At 44.9% G+C, this 19,139-nt stretch overlaps 2 protein-coding genes across 3 annotated transcripts in view; one reads left to right on the plus strand and one right to left on the minus strand.

Annotated features, from left to right (window-relative positions):
* Positions 1-1,211, minus strand: part of DOCK5 (dedicator of cytokinesis 5) — a 191,523-nt gene extending 190,312 nt beyond the window's left edge. Inside the window, exon 1 of the mRNA XM_079139029.1 lies at positions 1,083-1,211. Within this exon, the coding sequence (XP_078995155.1) occupies positions 1,083-1,125 (43 nt within the window). The 5' untranslated portion in view covers positions 1,126-1,211. The remainder of the gene's footprint in view (positions 1-1,082) is intronic.
* Positions 1,124-18,317, plus strand: LOC306660677 (uncharacterized protein; the record flags this gene model as incomplete). Of its 2 annotated transcripts, none has more annotated exons than XR_013763709.1 (2): positions 1,124-1,855; positions 18,159-18,317. XR_013763709.1 is itself a non-coding variant. In XM_079139044.1 (2 exons), the coding sequence occupies 2 exons, from the start codon at positions 1,124-1,126 to the stop codon at positions 18,218-18,220; spliced, it is 660 nt and encodes a 219-aa protein (XP_078995170.1). In that variant the 3' UTR covers positions 18,221-18,317. The 2 variants fall into 2 exon arrangements, 1 of the variants encoding a protein (XP_078995170.1); XM_079139044.1 differs by having other exon boundaries at positions 1,124-1,721.
* Positions 18,318-19,139: the final 822 nt, after the last annotated feature.

A 19,139-nucleotide genomic window follows, 5' to 3' on the forward strand; every position in this document is an offset into this window, starting at 1 on the left:
ACCTTCGGGACTGTTCCCCCATAACCAGGAGGTGAGGGGAAAGTGGGGCACGGGAGAGAGTGGAGTACGATTAAATTCCAAACAGGACGAATGAATGAACGAGAGGAAGTGGCGAATTCTCAGCACACACAGCTGTTTCTGGGAGAGGCTCCCTTCCAGGTCTAAGTGCCCTGCTAACCGCCGGGCTGATGGCAGCAGCCTCCCTCCAGACCTCTGCCACCTCACTCCTCGATAAAAAGTGAAAGCATCGCGGTTTTCCACCTGGTCAAAGCCGGGCACCTCCACCGCTTCGGATCCACGCCACCATCACAAGAGCCCACGGGTGACCGCGGCTCGCCGGCACCGCGGTCACGAATGCCCCGCGCCAGCGCAGGCCGAGTCCCGCTGGCCCCATGGAAAGTGCTCAGGGTGCCCCGAGGGGAAGCTCGGGGCTCCGCAGTCCGTCTCACTCCTCGCCCCGCGCTCGGGAGGGACGAGTGTCCGCACCCCCAGTCCCGGCCACCCCTTCCCACGCCACACTTCCTGTCCCTCCGCCACCTCCACACCGCAACTTCAGCTTCCCATTCCGCCTACAACTGTTATCAAGACCCGAGTCCGGGGCGGCTGGCCACCCCAACAACTCACTTCCAGGAGGAAAGTGCAGGAGGGAGCCGGAGGCTCTGGCACCGCAAGCGACCTTGCCCCGCGCCGCCCTCGGCGAGCAACGTACTGCAGGAGCCACCGGGACCGGACGCAGCGCGCGAGCTGCAGAGCTGGGGGCCCCAGCGGGCCACCCGATGCTACCTCGCCTGGACGCTCCCACCCGCACCGTGCTGCAGCTTGGGACCCGGGAGCCGGACCCCCGTCCCGAAGCTCAACTGCACTTCCAGCCACTCGGGTTCCCCAGCCCGGAGCGAGTTCCCCCACGGCGCTACGGGAGAGGCTGCGATCCCCGCCGGCCCCCAGCTGCGGCGGCCCGAGCCGAGGGCGGCGGGAGCCGGGTCCCCGACCCCCGCGCGGGCGCCAGGCGGCCGGACTCAGCGCGAGTTCGGTCCGGCCGCTCCCCGCGAACTTGGCGGCGGCGGGGTGGGGCGCGCACTCACCAACCCCGTACTTCTGCCTCTTGGTCGGGATCCAGCGGGCCATGGCGGCGACCTCGCCCCGCGGCGGCGGCGGCGGCGGCTACAGTTCCTCGGGCGCCGGCCGCCGCCGCGCGCTCCTGCGCGCCCCGGGCCCTTCCGCCATGTTCCGGCAAACTTCGCCCCGACTCCGCGCGGGCCGTCTCCCCGCCGCGCCGCCCGCGGTCACCTGCTGGGCCAGCGGCCCCGCCGCCGAGCGCGCCCCTCCCGGCGCCGCCCCGGCCCCTCCCGCCGGCCGCGCCCTCCGCCCGCCGGGGCCGCCTCCGATCCCCGAGCCGCTGGCGCCGCCTCTCCCGCCCGCGCCCGGCAGGCTGACCGGCTGCGGCTCCGCCTCGCGGCGGCCGGAGCCGCTTCCCAAGGCGGACGGGGGTCTGCTCCTCTCCCCGCCCTCCCCTCCCGGAGGAAGCCCGGGAGGCTGGACCCCGCGGGGCGGGCGCCCGGCTGCGCTGCAGGCGCCGGGCACAGCCGGGCGCGGGTGCGGGCGCGGTGTGCGGGCTGCGCTCCCTGCGCGCGGGGGTCGCGGTCGGGGAAGGAGCCAGGAGGGTTTCTTCTCGCACCCCGCGCCCGCCGCGCCTGCACTGCGCGGGCGCTCGGTAAACCGTGGTGAGTGAATGAGCAGTGCACTCCGCGTCCACCCCGGGAACTTTGCGGACACCGCGAGAGCCGGAAGCCCGGCTCCGGAGCAGGCGCGATCGGGGGCCGCCGGGCCGCGGTGAAAGCAGGACTTTGGGCTTCTGGTAAACTGGGAACCGGTGCAAGGGAGACGGGCGCTTCAGAGTATCAAGTCGTTTCCTAGGGGATCCTCTGTGTGGAAATTATGTAGAAAGGCCTAATTTGGAAATCCGGGATCCCGAAACACCAGGACTCCTCCCCAGGTGAGGGAATGCAGATTCTCACGCCCAGGGGGAAAGTCCGCCCCAAGACCACCTTTTTCCTACTTGCTAGTGACCTATAGAGCACCCCTGCCGGGAAGGTGCCGGGGCACAACCCTGTTCGTTCACTGCTGTTTTATTGATGAGGATCCGAAAGCACGGACCGCGCGTTGGAGCCGCCTTGGGCTGCAGGTGGCGCCCTCTCTGGCCCTCCCTCCAGAAACCCACTGCCCCCTGGAGAGACATGGAGAAAGAGAAGGTGAGGTGGTTGTCCAGGCGGCTCCTTGCTGCCTCACCCTTGGAAAGAAAGTCGTGCACGGAGTAAATAGCCAGTAATTTCACTGTCTGAGAAAATACCTCATCCGAGAAATTCTATTGTCCTTGTAGTCTGTGGAGATTTTCTTGCCTATTTGGAGCAGGAAAAGAAGAAAAACATGTAGTAAAGGATAGTAACACATGATTGGAGTATTAGTGCACTTAGTGCACTTGGTGATTTTTTTTTTTTTTTTTTTTAGTGAAGCCAGGCTTCACTAAAAAAAAAAAAAAAAAAAAAGGAAAAAAATCTCATTTTTACTCCTTGGGAAGTTACTTCTAGGAGTTACTTTTCTCTATCTCAATCAGTACATTACCAATTCACAACATCTAATGATAACTTAAGAAATGCTTTAGTCTGTCACTTTAGACTTGAGAACCAGAAGGAGTGCCCCATCTTCCGGGAAATAATTTCTCTTAGTCCATCAATGACTTGATGAACTGAATTCCTCAGGTTAGGTAATTTCTTCTCCCTTCTTCCCAAAAATAGTTGAGTTCCTGCTGGGTGTCAGGCATTGTTCCAAGAATGGAGGCGCTGCAATGAATAAAGTAAAATCCCTGTCTTCACGGAACTTACCAAGGAGAAGGGACAAGTAAGACCAGAACAAATAGACATATACCAAATGAGGACAAGCCTGTGGCAGAAATCCCAAAGCACAAGGACAGTGTGTGTGGACACTGCTGTTTATATAGAGAGAGGGCCTTGGGAAGGTGTGTGATGAGCAGGACAGGACTGGAGGAAGTGAGGAAGAGGGGCAGAGCTCTGGACAGCAAGAACAGCAAATGCAAAGGCTACAGAGTGTGTTTGCCAGGGTCCAAAGCCAGCCAGGAATCCTGGGTAGTGAGAACTAAGAGGCCAGGGGAGATTTGGTCCTAGAGGCAGGTAGTCAGATGAAGGACCACAACAGTCCTGAGAATATACATTGCTAGGAACCAGAAGTACCGTGAGAGACTTTCCTAGGGTTTTGAGCCAACTGGGGACCTGATTTAACTTGCCAGTGGTGGTATGAATAGCGTGTAAAGGGGCAAAGGAACCCATGTGGCTGGAAGGTCATGTCAATGGCTCAGGATGACCCACACTGAGGGAGAACCAATTAGAGGGCTGCGTGAACAGAGGAGGGAGCAGTGGCCCCCTCAGAGTGCTTCATCAGCATATGTTCCTGGAACACTTGACCAAAAAAGACCTACTTGTGTATTTTCAGATCCAGCTTCTCACTGGGTACGCTTGAGGCCCACACTACCTTGGCGGTGGCCACCTGGGTATGAGAAACAGGGTCGGTGAAAGATGACTCTACCGTCCAGAGTTTGAACAACTGGAGAACAGGGTTGCCTCCCCGCCCCTTCTCAGATCTCTACCTCCTTTTCACCCTTTATGTCACCTTGCCAGCGACTGCCCATGTGGACTGTTAGGAGTCAATCCCTTTACCCTGCACCAGGGGACCTGCCTGCTGTGACTTCTCAGAGTTACTGCAGTTGTCTGTCTTCCGGGAACCGGGATGATATCTGTTCTCTAGCCATGGACATATTTTTAAAGTTAATACACATCAGAGTGTGAATACTCTGAGCCAGCGGAACTTGATTTCTACCAAAACAACATCGACTGCCTCACCCCGCCCTTCACTAAAGCCTTTTTCCAAAACTAGAGGTTTGAATTTGGGCACTGGAGATTTCAAGGCTGACAATAATTGCCTTAAGAGAGTTGGAGGAAAGCGGAAAATTTTAATTACAGCTTTCAGTATGTTTATTCTTTTTCCTCTAAAGACTAAGTCCACCCACTTTGTTATATCAGATGGTTAAATCCCAGTTTGAAAGTCCATTTAAATCATAAAAGCAGAGCTATTCAAAGTCTTTTTTATAAAAATGAGGCTTAAAATTAGAGAGTCAGCCAGATGGGTAGGTGGAATGACAGCAGGCTTCCCAGAAATATCCTTTTCTTTTTCCTCTATATCTTTTCAAAAGAAGCGATAAGCTTATTCCACAACCAGGGATCTTCACATTCCAAAGCCCAGACAACTACAAACACACACACACGCATGCTGGCATGCTCTGGGCAAAGGAGCCTTGGAGAAAGAAATGAGGATACAAGAATATGGAGGCTGGTTTGACCTGAATATGTGCTTATCCCTGATAATTCCTGAGAGAATGGATAGAAGGGATGTGTAGGCAGTTGACCAGAGCTTCACTTCCCAGTCTCTAGCAAACTGGTGGCTTCTTGGTGAGAACCTACCTATGGATTCTGTTAAAAAGTGTCCCCCACCTCCACCCCAGATAAAGGAGAATCATTCTTTGATGAGAGAATGGCCGCTGAAACTACAAAACATGATAACAATGATAAATAAATTGTAATTGCTTCTGAGCTGTTTTGCAGGCTTCTGAGGGCAAACGCTTTGGAGCAGTGTGGTTTCTCTGTGAGCCAGGGAGCAGGCGATGCATTGGGACTTGGGGCCATGAGCTGGATGGGTCTTTCCGTCCCACAAACACTTTCTCATATACCCTGGGTATCCTTGCATTACTCTGCACTCTATATCCCCAGATGATGTGGTGCGAGTGTCCTGGGGTCTGTCCTGGCTCTGTCATGCTTTGGGGGGCCATTTCTCTGATGGATGGGGAGATGATGGTCAGAGTTCTAATGCCGCTACTCTCCTCGCCCCGTCATGTGCTTGGTCAGCACTTTTACCTTTTCACAGACTCAGCAAAACACTGGTAGTTTTGCTTCTAGAATGCTGTTTGTTGCGAATTTCTAAATTAGCTGAGACTACCATGGAGAGAGGCTGATGATATGAACAAAAAGAAGTTATTAATTTGTTGAAAACCAGATCTGCAGTCAGGTGAGATAGAATCAAAGCTACTTGATTTTTTCAAAAAACTCTAGTAGATCTTAGTTGGTTTTTTGTTGTTGTGGTGGTTTGTTTGTTTTTTTAGAGGGGGCACTACAGTTGAACCCAGGTGCTCTTAAACACTGAACCACATCCCCAGCCCTTTTTGAGACAGGGTCTCCCTAAGTTGTTCTGGGCTTCACCAAACTGCTGGCTTTGAACTTGCTATCCTCCTGCCTCAGCCTCCCAAGTTGCTGGGATCACAGGCATGCGCCACCATGCCCAGCTGGATCTTAGATCTTGAAAGATTCCTATATACATTTAAAATAGTTCATCAAACAGTTTAAAACAAGAGATAATAATAAAAACTAAGAAGCAATAAGGAAAAATTATGGCTCAAGCTTAAGTGAAAATAATTAAGCTGTATATGCCACAATGTAATTATAGAGAATCATGTATTCACATAAACAATGACCACAGAAAATGAAAAATATTGAAAACTGTATTCAGCCTTCTTCAAAACAAAATAAACAAAAGAAAACCACTCGCTTGCTGAGGTTTATGGGATACTAGCAATAACAAGAAGGTATTTGCCTAAACTTGACCTTTATGTGTGACAAGAGTGAAGTTTCATCAGAGTTCCTTGGTCACAGTGACACTAAGACTGGATAACTACTTTAGATAACTATCATATTCAGCAGATTTTTCTTCCTATCACTTGGTGGTCAGTTAAGAAAACAATCTAGAGGTTTTATATAATACCAGAACAGTTTCATTTTTTCGGTTGCCAGCTGTAGAGTCACAATATTAACTAATGTGTATGGACCAACTACCCTGACTCCTCATACCACCTAATGAAATAAAACCAACTCTTATCATCCTCACCTTACAAAGGTGGAACTTATAGCTTAGAAGATGTTAATAAATTGCACATAGGTGATTAGTGATAAAACTAAATCGAAATCCCAGGCAACTTGACTCTGGAATGTGCTAGAAACCAGAGGTCAGTAGAGTTTTTCTGGAAGGGAAGAGAGAGGCAGACAGACAGATACACACACACACACACACACACACGCACAGAGAGAGAACATAGAATTTTTACTTTTTTGTAAACAACTCTGCAATTATAACAGAAAGCAGCTGTAGATGATATGCAAATGAATGTGGTTGTGTTCCAATAAAACTTTATTTGTAGATGCAAAATTTGAATTTCACATAATTTTCATATGCATGAAATATTCTTTGTTTTTTTTCCCCAATCATTTAGAAACATGAAAGACATTCATAATTTTCAGACTGTACAAGAAACAGGTGGGAGACTGGATTTGGCCCTGGTGCCTTCATTTGCTAGCTCCTAAACCATGCTCTAAACTATGGCTGTCACCTCTTCAGGTGGGTGGGAAGGCTGGGTCCTCCAGGTAAAGGAGCAGGTTGACAGAAGAGGCACCCTGGGAACTTTCCCACTGAAGGAGTGTCTGCATGAGGGTTTGGGAGAAGCCCTTGGAAGAGAAGTCTCTGTGAGAGAAGAATCCCAAATAGAAAAGGTGGCCTTAGAAATCAGAGGGTGGCAGGATGAGGGACTGCTGACAGCAGTGAAAATCTGTTTGGGGGATTGTCTGAGCTCTGTTCTGAACGACAGGAGCTGCAAATGAAAAGCGCAACGAACCTCTAGGAGACAGTAGCACGCACAAGACTGCTGTGGTAGTCATTGAACAAGGAGACTTCTAGAGCAGGATGGTGGTACGGGCATCCCAGCAGAAACAGCAGGGGGCCTGGCTGAAGAATGCCACCTGGTGAAGGTCAGAGCATAAGAAAAACAAGCAGCCAGATTAATCTGTGAGCACTGAGAAACACAACCCAGGATCTTCCAGAAATTACTGTAGGGGACTTGGAAGGGAGGTGTAGGTTTCAAAATTATAGAACCAGTACCAGATGGGAAACATTCTTAGATCGCTATTATTGTTTGGATTTGAATGGACTGACTAGGTAGTAACTAAGCAGGTGGGATATTGTTGGAGGAGGTGGGTCAGAGATGTGCCCTAGAAGAATGAATTTCCCCTGCGGCCCTTTCCCCTCTCTCGTTCTCTCTGCTTCCTGACCCCATTGTGAGCTGAGCCTATTTTCTCTGTTGAGCCCTTCTCCCATGATATGTTCATCCTTGGGCCCAGAGCAATGGAGTCATCCACCTATGGACTACAACCTCTAAAACTGTGAGCCCCAAATAAACTTTTCCTCCTCTAAGCTGTTCTTGTTGGGTATGTTGGTCATGGTAATACAAAAGCTAACAAAAACAGAAATTGATACTGAGAATGGAGTCATTACTGTTGTTAACCTAACCATGTAGTTCAGAAGACTAGAGCTGGTTTGGAGGAGGAAATTTAAGAAGTTTAGAGATGGAAGCTGGAAAGACTTTATAAAGTTGTAAGTTGAGCTTAATATGTGATTTTGGTGGGAGCTCAGTAGACTAGAATACCAATAGGAATGTGGACTGTTTCATGAGGTTTCAAAGGGAAATAAAGACTCTTTTTGGAATTGAACTAGAGGTTACTCATGTTATATTCTGGCAAAGAACTTGGCTACATTTTTCTCATGTCCTGAGGCTTTGTGTGAGGCTGAATTTAAAAGTGATGGACTAATTAATCTGACAGGAAATTTTAAGACAGTACAATATTCAGTCAGTGGCATGGGAGTTGCTGGCTATTGTTAGCCAAGTTCATTGTTAGAAATGGGAGCAGAAAACAGAGTTAAAGAATATGAAAAACTTGCAGTTTGACCAGAAAAGTTCATGTAAAGCTGGGGCCAAGGAAGTTGTGCTTGTTGGAGAGATTATAGCCCCTAAAGAGATGCTAAGTATTTCATAAAGAGAAAATAGAAAAGATGCAACAGGGTATCTCAGGAATATGCAAGACCACACCCACCACAGGCTCAGGGGTGTAAAAGTGAAAATTCCTTTGAAAAGATATCATGGGGGTTCCCTGCTCGCACAGAGGAAGTTATTTCACCATGCTGAACCACAAAGGCACTTGGAACCTGCTGCATCCCTGATTCCAGGGGACCCAGGTATTGCAAGAGCTGGCAGCAAACCTTGGCATCATCCACATGATACTGGTTCTGTAGTAATGCAGGATGCTAAAGTTAAGGGATCATGGAGGCTTCCTCTAAAATTTCAAAGGAACACCTGGGAAGCCAGGCAGAGTGTAGCAGTTTCAGAGTCCTTGCAGGCTGGCCCTGAGCAGGTGATCCATGAAGCTGTGAAGGAGAAGCCAAAGCTGGACAGTAGACCCCATGAATTAAGAGATGCCAGTGATGTGAACTGTCTGCCAAGAAAAGCTGCTGACTGTGGAGAGAGTCAAGCTAAAAGAGAAGTCATGTGCACCACAACCAGCAAGGCCAATGGGACAGGGCTACCCACATCCTTTGGAGAACATATCTCCCTGCATTGTGTCTGAGATGCTGTATGCGAAGTTAGAGGACCTGTTTGGCCAGCTGGGTTTCAGTCTGCTTTAGCCCCATTCATTCTTTCCATGTACCTACTTCACTTTCTGCAGTATATATTGGATACATGTAACTTGCTTTTGATTTTACAGTAGCTCACAGCAAGAGTTTGTGCTGGATCTCAGAGCGGGTAGTATTCAATCTATCAGGATCATGGGACTCTTGGAGATAAACTACATGCATTTTGCATTATTAGATGGACATGAGCTTTAGGGGACTATGGGAGAAATGTTATGGTTTGGATATAAGGTGTCCCCCCAAAGCTCTTGTTAATGCAGGAATATTCAGAGGTGAAATGATCAAATTATAAGAGCCATAGCCTAATCAGTCCATTCTAGTCTGAATGGACTGACTTGGTGGCAACTGTAGGCAGGTGGGGAGTAGCTGTAGGAGCTGATCACTGGGGCATGCCCTGGGGGGAAGGGGTGTGGACCTTTTCTACATGATGCACTGCTTCATCTTGGGCCCAGAGCAATGGAGTTAGTCATCTATGAACTGAGACCTCTGAAACCATAAGCACCAAATAAATTAAACTTTTCCTCCTCTAAGTTGTTCTTGTCTGGCATTTTGATCACAGATGCAAAAACTTACTAAAATAGATGCTTTCATGTTCATTAGCTCATTGTGATCAGAATAGCTGTATGAAGTCTTTAGCTGGTCTTTGTCCTCAGAATTCATATTTTCGAATGTCATTTTCTTTTATCTTCTTGGGAGAAATTACATTGAGTGTAAAATTGTTATAACCACAATAAAAGTGATTCAAAACTTTAGGAACTGCTCATTTGGATGGTTGGAGTTTGAATCTGGATATTCTGAAAGGTATTCTTTGAATCAAGCAACTATGTGATTGCAAAACCCATGAATGATAGGTCAATACCAGGGGTAATGGTGCACACCTATAATCCCAGCAACTCAGGAGGCAGAAGCAAGATGACCACAAGTTCAAGGACAGCCTCTGTAACTTAGCAAGACCTTGTCTTAAAAAAGAGAAAATTTAAAAGGACTGGGAACGTGCCTCTACTTTCAGTCTCCAGTGCCAAAAAAATTAAAAATTAAATAAATAAAAATTTAAAAATAATAGCTTAACAACATATTTTTAATATTAAAATGTAGGCAATGTTAATCAAGTAAATTTTTTTGGTATAATCTTTAATCTCGAGGTCCAGCCCCATCCAAGAGTTGCCTTGTAACATATTTGGGTAATATTCCTGAATTCTTTTTTTTTTCATGCTAACCTGCTGTCTTTAAATATTTTGCAACAATTACCTGGTTGAGCTGAGTAATTGCTGGGGGGACAGAGCCTGGAGTTCAGGACTTACATAGTTTCTTAGTCATGTTACTACTCTTACTTAAGCCCTTCCTTCCCATAATATCATGCCTCAGGGTTCATTCTCAAGAATAACTCACGCCACATATGCAGAGTCTCTTAGAAGGAGAAACAAACTCACTTAGGTTCTTCCTGGATGCCAACTCCATTTAGACGTGATCTATTTATTAACATCTGTACATATGAACTTTGGACTTGGCCCACACAAATTCCAAGCAAGCACTGACCCTAGGAATTACATTTCGATTTCTCCTGTGATTTTGCCCAAAACACATGTCTTGAACTCAGTCTTCTTATTTGTAAATTCTTTGTGGTAATTTGTTGTCTGGGTAGAAATGTTAGGATTCTTCAAGACAACGTATTCTTTGAAGACCAAAGTCTCCACCTGTTTACCTAGAATGTGAACAAGAGGAAATTCAAATGGCAGTCTGTTTTACTCCATCTTTATGAACCATTTTAAGTAGCAAACAAAAAATGGGTAGACTTCTCAGATGAGTTGAGTCAAGAATAAAAGGAAAATATAAAGATGTAAAATAAGGAATAAGAGAGGAGATAGAACTATAGATAGAGAAACAAATTGACCTAAGACTGTGATGTATGGCTTTTACAAAATAAATTGCAAACACCACAGTAAAAGACAGAATTCACCAGGAAAATGTAAGTGAAGAAGATTGAAGCCAAAAATAAAAAAACCTGGCTGAGTAAACAGCAAGGAAGAAAGGAAACCCAAAATATTACATCTGAACTTTAGGCCAGGTCTAGTTACAGAAGCAAATACTCTTTTATATTCCAAGAATAGGTCAATTGAATATAATAAAAACTATTCCACAGAAAGAGATGGAACACTTTGTAACTTATTGCATGAAACTAGCATAACCCTGGCAATAAAATTTATTAAAAAATACAACAAAAATGTAAATAGAAACTTTTGTGTATGGATACAACTAAAAGGAGAGATACAAAATAAAATATCTGTGAATCTCATTAAACACTGTTATGAAAGGGTAACACAGATGACTAAGTGAATTTTAAAAGTGCAGTGGGGTTACATAGTAGGAAATTTATCAACAGCATTGGTCTCATCAGATGTTCAGTGGAGTGATCCCCTGGATAGATGTGCAAAGGGCATTTGTATAGTTTGCATCTGGAATGTCCCCCAAAGGTTCATGTGTCAAAGGCTTATCCCCAGCCTGGTGATATTGGCAGGTGGTGGGTTCTTTAAGAGGAGAGACCTAGTGGAAGCTCTTAGGTCACTGAGGGCATGCCCTCAGAGGGGCGTGCGGGAGGCAGTGCTATGGTGTGGATGTCAGGCGTCCTTCCAGAGCTCCTGGGCTAATGCAGGAATGTTCAGAGGTGAAATGACTGGATGGTGGGCGCTGTCACCTGATCAGTCCATCCTAGTTTGAATGGACTGACTAGGTGATAACCCTGGGCAGATGGGGTATAACTGGAGGAGGCGGGTCACTGGGGGTGTGCCCTGGAAGGGTTCATCTTCCCTGTGGCCCCTTCCCTCTTCTTCCTCTGCTTTCATGGCCACTGTGAATGAAGCAGGGCTCCTCCACCACACCCTTCCCCCTGATGTGCTACTTTGCCTTGGGCCCAGAGCAACAGGGTCAGCACACCAAGGACAAAACCTCTGAAACCACCAGCCAAACAACAAAAAAACAAACAACAACAAAAAACAATAAACACAGCACACAGCAGATTTCTTCTTTTCTCTTTTTTGCTTCCTGGTATCCATGTAGTGAGCAGCTCTACTCCACCAGAAGCTCCCTACCACCATGTACTACTTCACCACAGGCCCAAAAGCAAGGGGTCAGCTGACTGTGGACTAAAGCCTCTGACACTGTGAGCCAAAGTAAATCTCTCTTCTTTATAAGTTGATTCTCTCAGGTATTTGTTACAGTAATGGAAACCTGACTAATGCAGCATTTGGTAAAATTAACACTCATTTTTGTTCCAAACCTTTAGCGAACTAAGAATGGGCTCTCTGCTTATTTTCATAGAAGAAGAGGATCCATAAGAAACTAGCAACCAGCACCACACTTAAATATGAATTTCTATGTATCCCCATTAGTATGAAGAAGGAAATGAGCTGTATATTATAGAGGATACCTGTAATCCCAGCAACTCAGGAGGCAGAGGCAGGAGGATTGGGAGTTCAAAACCAGCCTCAGCAACTTAGTAAGACCTTGTCTCAAAATAAAAAATAAAAAGGGTTGGGGATATAGTTCAGTGGCAAAGCACCCCTGGATTCAATCCCCAATACTGATAGATGATAGATAGATAGATAGATAGATAGATAGATAGATAGATAGATAGATAATAAAATAAATAAAAAGGACTGTGGATGTGGCTCAATGGTAGAGTGTTTGCCTAGCATGTGCAAGATCTGGGTTTAATTCCCAGTACTGGGAGAAATAAGGGGTTGAGAGGAGGAGAGAAATAAAATGAATGTATTCTCGTAGCACAGCTAGAGTAGCATTCAGGGAACACTCTATCCAATATAAGGGATAAGAAACAAATTGGAAGAGTCCAAATTGTCCTTATTTGCTGATGATATACTTGGATAACAGAGTCAACAACAAATATTTTTGAATAAATTTTTATCACAAAATATATGCTATCGTTTGAAAGTCCCCTTCAAAACTCAGGTCAAAATGTAATTGGCATCACAACAGCGTAAGAGGTGGGACCTGTAAGAGGCAATTAGTTCATGGGGGCTCTACCCTTGAGAATGGAGGAAAGCTCTCGTGGAGATAGTGGGTTCCTGATAATGAGGATGAGTTTGGTCAGTTTCCCTCTCTGCTCCTGTGCTTGCTTCCTACCACTGTGTTACAGGGTAGCACAAATTTCCTTGCCAGATGCCTTTTTATCCATATGCTCTTGAACTTTCCAAACTCTGAAACTGTGAGAAACATTTCTTTCCTTTGTATAATAACCAACCTATGGAATTCTGTTATAGTGGCAGAAAAAATACTAAATAATATTTTACTTCTCTCTCTCTCTCTTTCTCTCTTTATTTTTATTTTTATTTTTGGTCGTAGGGCTTGAACCCAGGGTGCTCTACAAGACTGAGTTACAAAGCCCTTTTTATTTTTTATTTTGAGATAGGTCTCACTAAGTTGCTCAGGCTGGCCTCAAATTTGCTATCCCCCTGCCTCAGTCTCTTGAGTCCCTAGGATCACAGGCATATGTCACCATACCCAGCATCTTCACTTGTTTTAAAGTACATGTAAGTGGAGATCATAGAGGGAAAAATACACTGGGACCCCTTCAACATGTGTGTTTCTATGTTGTAAGCCATGATCTTTCAGTTTCTGCAAATTTTGCATCCTCCTTGAAAGCATCCCTGTTTCAGTACAGAAGAGAATCTAACTTTCAAACTGTTTGACTCCAATTTGTTATGGAAGAGTTTACACAGGTCAGGCATAGCTATTCTTGGCCTTTAATGGGGCACTCCCTTGGGTGGGGAGATTTGCAGCAGGCTAAAGGTGTCATTTTGAATTCTTCTCCCAGTGTGCCTTGACCTCCAAATAAGGTGCTTGCAGGACCTCGCCCTTCACCTCCTGGCCCAGTGTGAGCCGACAGCCCTGCCCCTGTGGTCGGGTGGTGTTGTGATCTCTGTCAGCATCGGTCTTCTGCATAAACCACAGAAGTCTGGTTGCAAGAGAGCCTGCAGTGGTTGCACATGTAGATTTTGCACTGAGCCCAGGTTTGCCTAAAGTTGACATTAAGTGAGGATTTTACACATAGAGATCAAGTTCACTCTTTCAGAGTTTCTATAAGAGTAGCACAAGGAAGGCCAGGCTGTGCTACAGTCCAGAACTCATCACAAGGGAACATCTGTGGCTTCTCAGGCTGGGTTAGAGAATGAACTATCATTTGTTGCAAAAGCGGCAGCATAGGAAATTAAATATCAGAAGATCCTTGTGAGAGCAAGAAAAACCAGAATTGGAAAACATAATTACAATTGCTGCTAAATTAACCATCAGTATGCCCATCAAGAAATGGGGGAATGATTTCTGTACCATGGGTACTTGGCCTCTTCCAGTGCTCAATCTTTTCTTCCAACATTCCTTCTAATAAATGCATGTCCTATGGCATCCCACAAAACTGGTTTGATCTTTCCAAGGATTAGAGAAGGCCACAGATGTAGAATATTCTTGTTTCAGTGACCCATAGTAGAACCACATTATCTGATTTAGAGAATGAATTACAGAGAGAGCCAAACCTCAAAAAAATTTTAAACTTTCATGCATCAGTCCATGGCAATTTGTGTCTGCATTTTTAAATAGCAACAATTTGCCATATACTACTGAAAATAGCTTATGAAACTATGAAGGAAAAACAAAAATAAAAAGATGATGAGGATAATGTTGCTATTCTTGGAAAAGAAATGCTTAAAACGAAAACAAAAACAAGCAAAACAAACAAAAAACGAAAAGAAAAAAGAAAAAAAAAAAAAAACGTTAAATGCAGTACTAGCTAGACATGGTGTTAGTGCCACCTGCTGTTGTAAGTATAAATTGCAACTCCCCAATAGAGAATTTGTTTTGAATATTCAATATTCTTTTAAAGCCTGCCCTTTCAGGACAGGAACTGAGTTATCTTGCTTTCATTATTTCCATGTATACAAACCTTCCTGTGGGCTAAGAGCTTTACACAGATCCCTCATTTAATTGTGATAGCAACTCTACCAGGTAGGTAGTGTTTTTATCTACATTATATAGATGAAAAGATCCAGAGTCTGTAAACAACTTACCCAACATGTAGGTAGTGAGTTAGAACTTGGACTGTCTGATCATAATTCAACCTCAAGGCCCATATTCTGCCTGGCCAACCCATGATACTTTGTATTGGGATCACCCTTTTGGAGAATTTCACAAGTACCTACTTTGTTCTTTCAGCCTCAGTTTGCTATCTTCAAAATAATTCATCTGGCAGAATAAATTATTAGAAAATATTATCAGATCCAAGAAGAGAATCTTCAGGTTATTTTAGGTGGTTTCATACCTCAATACAAAATTCTTATCAAGTTCCAGGACTTCAAGTGCTGTTGTGCTAATTTGCATGCTGACAGTAATAAGTTTTACTTAAATATTTCCAGATGGGAAGTGGTTCCGATTTTTCCTGAAAAGCACTCCCTTATTAATCTGAAGATTATATAACATTTGTATCTGTATCAGGGCGAGGGGAGCAAGATTTTGTATATGTGGCTTGCTGTGTAAGTTTTATGGGTTATTGTGTTCAGATGGTAAGAATTCTTAGCACGGTGTTCTAATGAATCCTAGGGTTTCTTGCTAAGTGCTATGGTATTTTGTATCAAGATTTAAAACCACAAAACAGAGAGCGGGTGAAGCAGCTGGAAAAGTACAGCAAGAGCTGGAGTCAATAGGGCAAATTGAAAAACAGGAAGGAGAGATGGGCAGGGAGAAAATCCAAGCAGAGAGGATGGAAAAATGAGGAAAGCGCAGCCAGGAGCTGATTATTGGAAGAGCAGAAACGAGACGCAGTCCTAGTGTGCACCCAGGAGCAGTGCAAACAGTTGGCCATTTGGTGTTGAGGCAGATTGGAGGCAAGACGTCAGGGACCCCACGACAATGTGTGACTTCCTAGGAGAACATCTCCGAGAGCAAGTGAGTCAGCACCAGAAATGACCAGGGACCAGTCAGTCCGACTAGTAGGGACTTAACCAGCGCCTTTGATGTAAAAGCACTACGCCAGTTGTGCACTATTCGTCAAGAGGGGGCCCCCTTCCCTCCCCTCCCCTTGTCCAGATTTGGCATGGACAGCACTTCATTCAACCCAGCTATAAATAGTTGAAAACTTCAGGTTCTGAGTTCCAATCTGATTAAATGTGTTGTACCCGGGAACTACAGTTGAGTTTCCCAGTTACAGCACATAGCTTAGATTGGTATCCAAAGCATTGCAATTAATTCCTAGGCCAGCACCTGACTTCTTGCCTGGAAAATACTTTGTGTGTGTGTGTGTGTGTGTGTGTGTGTGTGTGTGTGTGTTTATGTATGTGGTTGTGATTTTTTTCTTTTAAAAAAGCATGGTAAAAACATTAAATTTATCATCTTAACCATGTTTAAGTGCATCGTTCAGTAGTGTTAAGTATATTCACATTGTTGTACAATAGAGCTCTAGAACTTTCTTATCGTGTAAAACGGGAACTCTACACCTGTTAAAACTAATTTCTCCTCACCCTTCCTCCAGCCCTTGGTAACCAACTTTCTATTTTCTATTTTCTGTTTCTATGCTTTTGACTAATTTAGATAATTCATATGAATAGAATCATATAGGATTTATTCTTTGGTGACTGGCATATTTTACTTAGCATAATGTGACAGAATTTTTTTCTTCTTTTTTTTTTATTTTCTTCATTTTGAAGTCTGTATAATATGTCCTTGTGTGGAGAACAGACTTTACAATTTTTGGTGAGATTTAATGAGAGTAATTTATAAGTTTTTAAAAACTATGATATAAATATTAATAATAACTACATTAGTTGTAATGACTATCATGGAATTATATTCCTAACGAAGTTCTTTTTCCACTTGTGGGTTAGCTTGCTTGCTCCTTCTGGCTCTGGGGAGAGCAAGTTCCCCTAGGAGATCTCTTTAAGGGACCTGAAAGTAAATTCCCTCTTAATCCTAATGGAAAATCCTCAGGTCTTCCCTGGATTTCGTAGCACTATGAGTCTGAATGGTCACCCACAATCTATCAGCTAGCAAGAATGTTTGTGGGGTGTGTGTTTCACCCCGCTATCTCACACCACACAACAACCATACAATAATAACCTGTTAAAAGAGACCTTCTTGTCCCTAGGTGAGCCCTTTCCTTGTTTATACATGTCCCTTTGATTAAAAATTATATTTAGGCTGGCGTTGTGGCTCAGTGGTAGAGTGCTCGCCTAGCATGCGTGAGGCCCTGGGTTTGATCCTCAGCACCACATAAAAACAAAATAAAGGTATTATGTGCACCTACAACCAGAACAAAATACTTTTAAAAATCATATTTATCCTGGTACTAATTCACCAAGTGGAGGTTTCCTCCCTTAAAAGTAAATATTTCTTCCAGGAACCAAAGCAATGGTTCCAAAGTCTATTCATTCCAGGGTTTAAAAGAGCAATTCTACTGGTTGAAAAAGGCGTTGTTTCAGGAAGTAACTTGGTAGAAGCAGGAGAAGCAACAGGTAAGGGCCTCAGGCACATGCCGGTCCTCTCCCTCGATGCTGAGGGTTTTGATGGAGGAACTCTGGAGAAGGAGCTGCAGAGCGCGGCTGGCCCCCTCCCCACCCCTTGCCGCATGTCAGAGCTCCCAGCGGGGGCTCCCTGCCTGCCCTTGCCGCCTTCTTCTCTTCTTCCACGAGAGAAAGCTTTGTTTCACTTGAGTTCATCAGCAAGATTTCCTGCATGAAGACTACCAAGCACAGAGCTGTGATAGAAAGAGGGCTGACGGTGACTGACGGTGAGTGGTGTCTTTACAAAGGGCCGCCAGAAGACAGAGTTGCGGGGCTTCCTAGATCACCAAGTCAAGCCCCGGGTGCTGGAGGACGCCTGTAATCCCAGCTACTCAGGAGGCTGAGGCAGGCGGCTCCCCAGTTCAAAGGCAGCCTGCGACACTTGGCAAGAACCTGTCTCGAAATAAAATATAGAAAGGGCCGGGGATGTGGCTCAGTGGTAAAACGTCCCTGGATTCCATCCCCAGTGCCACGACAATCAATCAATCAATCACCAAGTCAGTGTAAGTGAAGTGCATAGAAATCACCCTGCTGGGCACTTCTTCTAACATATAAAACCCTGGCATTGGGAAAATGAAGAGGGCCCTTGAGAAATGGTAGAATGAAGCTGTGATAGAAGGTGGGCGGCCTGTACCTGCCCAGCTGAATAGTGCTAGGTCCCCCGTCTCCTAGAAACTGCCCTGTTGACCTCTTCTCATCTTTCTGACTGACCACCATGTGGAATTCTAAATCAATGGCCAAGACAGGGACAGGTGGTAGTGGTGGAGCCTACAGCTCAGACTCTTTATTTTTTTGTAGTGGTAGAGGGGCAGCGTGCCTTTATTTTATTGATTTTTCATGCGGTGCTAGGGATTGAATCCCATGCCTCTCACATGTTAGGCAAGTGCTTTGCCACTGAGCCCCAGCCCCAGCCCCGAGCTCAGACTCTAATATGCATGAACATCACTTGATTTCTTGTGTCTGCTGCAGGCGACTGGGATGGCAGGACAGTTTTCCATACTGAAAGACTTTCAGGACAGCACAGGACCTGAAATTCCACAAGGGACTGTCCTGAAATTTGGCTGGCCTGGCAGAAGTGTCTGAAGCCGATACAAATGAAATCATGGCCTTCCCTGTCTTCACCAAGGACAAAGGGAGGACCTTATTCCATTTCTACCTTCTTCCCCTGAAGAAGGTTGTTTCTATTTCTTTTAATTTTTAAAAAGTAGTACAAGTAATATTGCATAGTGTATGGGTTTCCTCTTGATGTTGAATCAAATTACCACAAATGTAGTAGCTTAAAACAACACAAATGTGTTATTCTACAGTTACAGAGACCAGAAGTCCAAAATGATTCTTTTTTTTTTCTTTTTCTTTTTCTTTTTTTGGTACCAGGAATTGAGCTCAGGGGTGCTGTACCACAGAGCTACATCTCCAGTCCCTTTTATTTTTCATTTCAGACAGGGTCTCTCTAAGTCTCTGAGGCTGACCTTGAACTTGTGATGATCCTGCCTCAGCCTCCTGAGTCCCTGGGATTACAGGTGTGCTTTTTACATACTAAGAAAAGTTAATCATTTTCTGTAAAAAAGATTTCTATTTTTTACCCCAATTTTCATTTTTTCTTTGACTTTGATTTTTGTAATTTAATTGGGAAGGTTTTTATTTTTAACTTAGCAGTGTTTTCTTTTATGGCTTTCAAGTTTTGAGTTTTCCTTAGGGGGGAAAAATCTTCCCAACCCTAAGATTTTAAAAGAATTCACCCATTTTTTTTTTTTTCTTTTAATGCTTTTATATTTTATTTTTTTTTACAATTTCATGCATTTGAGATTTAATGTGGTATACTCAGTGAGATCTATGTATGCAGCTTTTCTCTTTCCAAATCTCTACACAGCTGTCTGAGTTCTATTAAACGATATGATTTCTAACCTCATTACATACTAAATACCCATATGTATTTTGATTTATGGCTGG

The sequence above is a fragment of the Sciurus vulgaris genome (assembly GCF_902686455.1).
Source record: "Sciurus vulgaris genome assembly, chromosome: 5".
NCBI classification, from domain to species: domain Eukaryota; kingdom Metazoa; phylum Chordata; class Mammalia; order Rodentia; family Sciuridae; genus Sciurus; species Sciurus vulgaris.